This window comes from Impatiens glandulifera, chromosome 9, assembly GCF_907164915.1.
Source record: "Impatiens glandulifera chromosome 9, dImpGla2.1, whole genome shotgun sequence".
Taxonomy (NCBI): domain Eukaryota; kingdom Viridiplantae; phylum Streptophyta; class Magnoliopsida; order Ericales; family Balsaminaceae; genus Impatiens; species Impatiens glandulifera.
In genome coordinates, this window is record NC_061870.1 from 1,860,276 (window position 1) to 1,867,734 (window position 7,459).

The window sequence follows — 7,459 nt, forward strand, 5'->3', positions numbered from 1 at the left end:
TTAGAAAAAATCAAATTGTAATCTAATTACTATAAATCCATAACTTATTTAAAATTAATCTCAAATTAATTATTTTCAATTAATTTTAAAACTTTTAAAACTATTTTAAAAATAATGTTTTATTTTAAAAAAAAAAAATTTACAAATACATCTATGTTGATAATTCTTAAATCTCGAGTTTTTCACGGAAATCAAAATAAATGATTTTTTCTGAGTTAAATATATATATATATATATATATATATATATATATATATATATATATATATATATATATATATATATATATATTTAATGAAAAGAAATTATTATTAATTTAAACAAAGAATTACATGTAAAAGAAGTTAATTTAAAATTTTATTCAAATTGAAAGTTATGAATTAATTTAATATAAAAATTAAATTATGGTTTTTAAATTTTTAATGATTCTAACTATAAAATCATTTAATTTATTAATTAAAATAATAAATATTATTAAATTTATTTATTAAATTTTAATGTTAAATTTATAAAATATATTTTAATAATTCATTCCAATATGTAACTCCACGTGTTAACTCATATTTTAAATTCAGAATCTGAACACAAATTTATTTGAACTTATTATGGTTGGATGGAGTTGAGCCCAAAAGTTTGTTCACCTTAATAAAAAAAAAAAATAGTGAATTAAAAAAAGCCGTAGACATTGAGAGAGATGTATGAAGGAAATGTTAAACTCAAAATCAATTAGCAGGTGCAGGCTTATTCTATTAATGCCCACATCAAGTAGTACAAAAATTAAGTATTATGAATCAATCAACCATTAATGGAGTTAAGGAAAAATTAATAAGATGGTTTTCTCTAACTATTTGGGTGCCGACCTATAAGCAAGCATTGAGCATGATATAAAGAAGTCACAACTTGCCCATTAACAGGAACCAGTTCACCATCTATACCACATCCCGTTTTGGTGTTATTTGCCTGTTTAAGCTTCACAGATTGCACCTGCATGTTCCAACCAACCAACAAAATCAATCATGAAAACAGAAAAACAAAGAATTGGTTTATTATTATACCATACCTTGACATATTCAACATATGGAAGGGAAAGATGTCGACCCAAATGCATTAGTATGAAGAATCTCAAGAGCCTGAAACGTCCACTTCCTCTAATCATCATTAAATCCAAGCATTTATCGTCATGTTTAGCATGAGGAGCCACCATTTGAGATCCACTCTGTACAGTTTTGCACGAGTGGTTACAGATCAAGATTCCCAGAAATTCACCTCTAGCCCTCATCCAATTCTCCTCCTCCTCCTGCTGCTGCTGCTGCTGCTGCATAAGTCTTCGACCCACGTCTCCTTCTCTCGTTTCATCATCTTCACATTCAACAATTTCAAATGTAGGAGGCAAATCGATTGGATTTTGATCATTTTTGTTCCAATTTGCTTCCAAGTCCCGTGTAGGTTGTTGTTGGTTTTCCCATACTGGACCTGGATCTGACCGATTCGATACCGATGACTCTCCTTTATTATCCGTTCCTTTGCCCGCCTTTAACCAACTACGTGCTTTTGCCGAACGTGGCGTTTGAGGATGGATAACTTCCGCTTCTTCCCAAACATTTCTCTTCCTCCCACCACCTGACGAAGAAGAAGAAGAACAACATTTGGATTTTGGATCATAATCCGATGGTTCATCCCCCACGGTCGGAGGAATCATTGTCGTTTCAGTAGACGTCCTAGGAATTGTCCGCAGATTCTCTAGTTCCCGATGATCAGCTGAAACATTTTCGTGTTGATCCGTTTTTATGGGAAGGTATTCAACTTCGAAATTGTATTTAGGCAAGCAAAGGAATTTTTGAATCCCAGCAACTATATAACGTAGAGGACCCAAATGCTTCTGATACTTTTCAGACAGTTCTAGCGCATCGCTAACAAACCCGAAGTATGAAACCGTCATTCCAAACTGAATAAGTCCGCTTTGAACCCATTCAACTACAAGAACATCAGTTGCAACAAGCCCACCCTGAAACCAAAAATTACTATAATTTTTAAAAGAAACGACCTTTTCTTTTATTCAAATTATATATGATTGATTGATTGATTACCTTTACTATTGCAACTGCAGCTGATGCTGGATCATTCTCTCCTAGAACAGTCCAAACTAAAGAATTATCTGAACCCGCTGGTATGATTCCCATTGGAATGGAAAGTGCTTCTTTCTGGTCCTTCCTGATAAGCAGCCCATTCAAGACCTACAACATTAAGGACAAATTCAAACATTTCATGTTTATTTCACTCCTTTCAAAGTTTCTTAATTGCCATCAATAATAATGTAGAAAAACCTTACCTCATTAACAATACCATCACCGCCAATACATATAATTCCTGCAACCCAACACAGGTATTTCAGAGATAAAAAGAGAGAATAAATTATTATAACTGCTTTTGGTAAAATGTTAAAAAGAAATACCATCTGGGCATGTGTTGAAATCAATAGTGGCCACAAGATTCTTTGCGTGCCCAGCAGATTCTGTTTTCACCACTCTCAACTGAAAGCCTGCAAGCTGCCATGAACCAAATTTAAAGAATCAAAGAAAAGAATAATGAAAACAAACAAAAACAATAATCTGAAACTATAGATTTCTTTCATAGCCAATGTATTTCAAGCATATAGAATTCATTATTATTCCTTCTCCAAAATAAGGACTAGTCAATGAAAACACGAACTAAATCATCGAGAAACAAAAAAGGGTAGCTATGTACCTTAAATATTGGTTCAACAGTATCATGAAAAACTTTACTTGAATGACCATTTCCAGACCTCGGATTTAATATCACTAGCAACTTGAGTGGACTTTTACATTTGATATTGGGCATAGGAGGAGAATTCGAAGTAACTGCAACTCTATTCAGAAAACAATCATGAAAAGCAAATCCACTGACCCACATATAAGCCTCTTCAGGGCTAGAAGCCAAGAAACAAAAATCAGTCCGAATTCTTGTATTCCTCCAGCAACAAAAACGCCTTTTCACAAGGTATGTATGCACGGTAAAGTGTGTCTGGCCCGAACTATAAGAAACCTGGAAGCGTTTTAAGTAATCTTTTTATGAAAAATGTATGAGGAAACTTCAGAAATAACAAAAGAATAAATCTGAAAGGCCTTACTGAGACCACATCATCTAATTGAAGTATATCAGAACCCCATGCCAGTTCTTTTCTTGTTAGGTTAGCTTCAACACCATCCTGGTTTGCAGCTTTCATGAAATAAGGTAGTGGTATAGGGCAGCAACAGTCTGAGTTTCTTGAATCTAAGATGAGCTTACCAGAGACTACTTCATATTCTAACAATTCAGATTGCTCATCTTGGATATCAACCCTGTGCTCGTTTTTTCTTTGTATATTTTCAGTCGGTCTTGATTCTGGCAACTTTCCAAGATTTTCTTGCAAGAAAACTGGTCCAGTTGTTTTAGGAGAATTACGAAAACCACTACTTTGAAGACGTTGTCTTGGAGAAGTTTTGTTTCCACTCTTCATTTGGTAAGAATTTGTGTTACAGAAGCAGCTCACAACACTTCAGATTACCTGTCTACAACAAATATTAGCGTCAAATCATCAAATTCCATCCTTAAACATCATCAAGAATTTGTATCAAGATAGCATATTAATGCAAACTAAAAACTCGAACTATCATCAAGAACTCATCCAAGAGGATTGATCAACAATATTATCTATTTAATAGAACTATCACCAAGAACTCACTCTACTGATTATCTTCTTCGCAGTTGCTTTAATCATTAAATTTCGACGTCAGACGTGCCTTGTTGCTATAACATAAGAGTTTTACTCGTAAATCTATGTAGGAATCAATGGAGAATTGGTCGAGAGCACTTGTATAAATTTAGTGAAATGTAGATTTTCTCTGCTCGGAAGAAACCGTTTCAGGAAGCTTTAGTCTCGTCTTTAGAAATAAACTATAAAGCTAGTTTGCCATCAAGTCGTTACTTCTTAGTAATGTGAGCATCCAACCGCCATAACTTAAAAATAGAGGATAACGATTAATTTTAAATAACTCAATCATTTTATTTATTGAGAGATTAATTAATTTTAAAATAATTTTGAACTATCTTCAAACTAAACCCATAAACTTCTTGCACATATCTATTTTATTGCAATTTTAAATTATTTATATTGTTCAAGATATTATTAATAATCATTTTAATAATGCTTGTTAAAATTTCATATGCAATGATATAATTTTGTACATATTGTCACTAGGAATGCATTTTATGTTTAAGTTTTAGTTTCATTTCATTAAGTTAAAAATGCATTTTATTGGATAATTATAGTTGAATAAAATGAACATGAGATAAAGTGAAAATATTTGTTTTTTATTTTTATTTAAAAGAATTTAATTAAACTATAGGTTATATCTTTATAATTTATGATAGTCTACTGGTAAACTTAAACTAATTTAAATAAAATAAAAATATTTGTCGATAAGATTCTAAGTAATGTCAATAATGATTTTAAATCGCACGTAATCATGTTGCTAAAGGTTTCTCACACATTTTGAAAGATCGAATTTTGAAGTCTTTCAAAGTTAATAGAAATGTGTTCAATCGGTTACTAGAGTTATCAAAGTTAATAGCAATGTGTTCAATCGGTTACTAGAGTTATTAATTCTTGAGCTAAAAGACAGGATGTTTAAATTGCATGGGAAGAATTATGATAAAAGAATTTAGAGATTATAGCAGAAGAAGAAAAAAAAATACTACTCTAGAGTAAAATTAGAAAATACAATTAAGATAACCTTTACTAGATAATTAATTAAAATCAATTTTGTGAATAACATAAAACATAATCAAAATAGAGTTATAGAACAGAAAATAAAAACACCACAACAATATCTAACCCAAGTGCTCAATTGGACATTGGGGGGAGATTATATTCGTGGATCGTAACATTATCTCCTCCATCAAATGTTCATTGTCCTCGATGAAGAGACTTTGGCTTGGTTTGCCTCCACGTTACCAGCATCTCCGGGAATCGAATGCTTATCACTTTAACATCTTTCCATGTCTGGCATTTTGTTTGTGCTCAATCCCAATTGATAAGCAGTTGTCCATTTATTTTCCAATACACCATTATGTCTTGTTCACCCAGAATATTGCATGTTATGTTAGGTCGTGCACTAAGTTGGGGAATTTATTTAATGGCATCAGGGATCCCTTGCAAGTTCTTCAATTGCGAAACATGGAAGACATTGTGTATATTGGTGTTGGCTCCAACTTCTATCTTGTAGGCTACTTTCCCAATTCTTTCCAGCACTTGAAAGGGCCCAAAATACTTGGGTGAAAGCTTGTGGAATAGTCTATGGACTGAGCGTTTATATGTCTGTAGCCTCACCAATGCCCAGCTCCTCACTTCCAAAGCGAACTACTTTCTCTTTTTATCCTACAACGACTTTATACGGTTCTGGGCTCTTTGTAAATGGAATTTCAGGAGATGAAGTGTGACTTCCCTTGCTGCCAATGACACATAAACCTCTTCCACTCTAAAGTTTCCTATAACATATGGTGTGTGGACAAGGGTATCCATATATTTCTTCGAAATTAGTTGTTTGTATGTGATAGGTGTTGTTTTTGTTCCAATTAGAATCCCACATCGGAAGATGATGGGAGTGAAAGAAGTTTTTTAGTATATAAAGGAAACTATATTCACAATTAGTATAAATCCCACATCGGAAGATGATAGGAGTTGGGGAAGTTTCTTAGTGTATAAAAGAAACTCTCCTCTCTTTGGTTTATTGCACCCAATATTTGTATCTCTTCTTCCTTATTAATTGATAGTCTTAGTGCTCGGAGACGTAGGCAACATTTTGGTCAAACTCCATTATCAAATTCTGTTAGTGTGTTCTTTCGGTTGTTTTCTTCTTTTGTGTTTTTGTCAGGGTTTTTCCCAACAAGTGGTATCAGAGCTGGAGGTTCGTCTTTGGCATGGTGGAGTCTTTAAAAGGGGCGTCAACTCCTTCGTCATCCTGGACGAGGACACCGATGTCAAATTTGAAGTTTGCGGTGGAGATCTTTGACGGAACTGGGCATTTCGGCATGTGACAAGTTGAGGTTCTAGATTGTCTTTTTCAGCAGGGTCTAGATGTTACTATTGAGGTCGGAAAGCCAGATGGTATAGAAGAAAAAAAGTGGAGTATCATGAATCGGTTGGCATGCGGAACAATTCGATCGTGCCTGTCCAGAGAGCAGAAGTATGTTGTAAAGAATGAAACTTCTGCACAAAAACTATGAGAAACATTGGAGGATAAATTTCTGAAGAAGAGTGGTCAGAATAAGCTCCTTATGAAGAAGAGGTTGTTCCGATTTGATTACCAATCAGGTACTAATATGAATGAACATATTACTAAGTTTAATGAATTAGTAGCAGATCTGTTAAACTTTGATGTTAAGTTTGAGGATGAAGATCTTGCTTTGATGTTTCTATCGTCCCTTCCTGATGAATTTGAACACTTAGAAACAATGTTATTTTATGGGAAGAGAAATGTTTATCTTGATGCTGTAAGTTCTGCTTTATATAGTCATGAATTGAGAAAGCATGATTGGAAAAGTAAAGTAGGTACAGCAGATGAAGCATTGATGGTCAGTGGCCGTCAGCAGAGCAAATCAAAAGGGAAAGGAAGAAGATCTAAAAATAGAGTTGCCAAAGATGAATATGCTTTCTTTCGTGAGAAATGACATTGGAAGATTAACTGCCCAAAGTTGAAGAAGAAAGAGAAAGATTCTAAAGATGCGAATATTGCAGAAAATAAAGGTGATGCAGATTCAGAATACTCTTTATCGATGTCACACACAACATCACATTCTAAGGCGTGGATATTGGACTCACCCTGCACTTATCATATGACACCAGTTCGAAATTGGTTCTTTGATTTTAAAGAACTTGATGGTGGAGTTGTTTACATGGGCGATGCTAGTTCATGTAAAATAAAAGGGATAGGTTCAATAAAGCTGAGAAATGATGATGGATCCACCAGAATTATCAGAGATGTTCAGTACATACCGGATATGAAAAAGAATCTCAATTCTTTGGGGGCTTTAGAGTCAAAAGGCCTACAGGTAAAATTGGAAAAAGGAATTTTTAAGGTAATCTCTGGAGCGATGGTGATGTTGAAAGCTGTCAGGAAAAGTAATAGGCAGCAATTTATTCTTGAAAAACTTCAACGGTCAAATCCTTCTTTTGGACACATGTCATCTTTCCATTGGATGTATTATCCATGAGGTACTGGGTAGTATAGCAGAAAAAAATTCTTGAGATCGTGGTAGTACAATGCAGTACAGGCAAATTGAATTATGGCATACGTGGCGGTTATTCATTTGCTGAGCTCTGCTGTCAGCTACCTGGAAGACTCTACTGTCAGCTGCCTAGAAGAGCATCTGCCTTTAGATGCCCATCTGATCATCTTAG

At 33.9% G+C, this 7,459-nt stretch overlaps 1 protein-coding gene across 1 annotated transcript; it reads right to left on the reverse strand.

The window, feature by feature from the left end:
• Positions 1-710: 710 nt before the first annotated feature.
• LOC124914396 (sphingoid long-chain bases kinase 1-like) lies at positions 711-3,517 on the reverse strand. Its single transcript, XM_047454936.1, has 7 exons — positions 3,149-3,517; positions 2,746-3,063; positions 2,453-2,546; positions 2,330-2,367; positions 2,088-2,234; positions 1,061-2,005; positions 711-984 (listed from the first exon to the last, which is right to left on the reverse strand). The coding sequence occupies exons 1-7, from the start codon at positions 3,515-3,517 to the stop codon at positions 841-843; spliced, it is 2,055 nt and encodes a 684-aa protein (XP_047310892.1). The 3' UTR covers positions 711-840.
• Between the last annotated feature and the right edge of the window lie 3,942 nt (positions 3,518-7,459).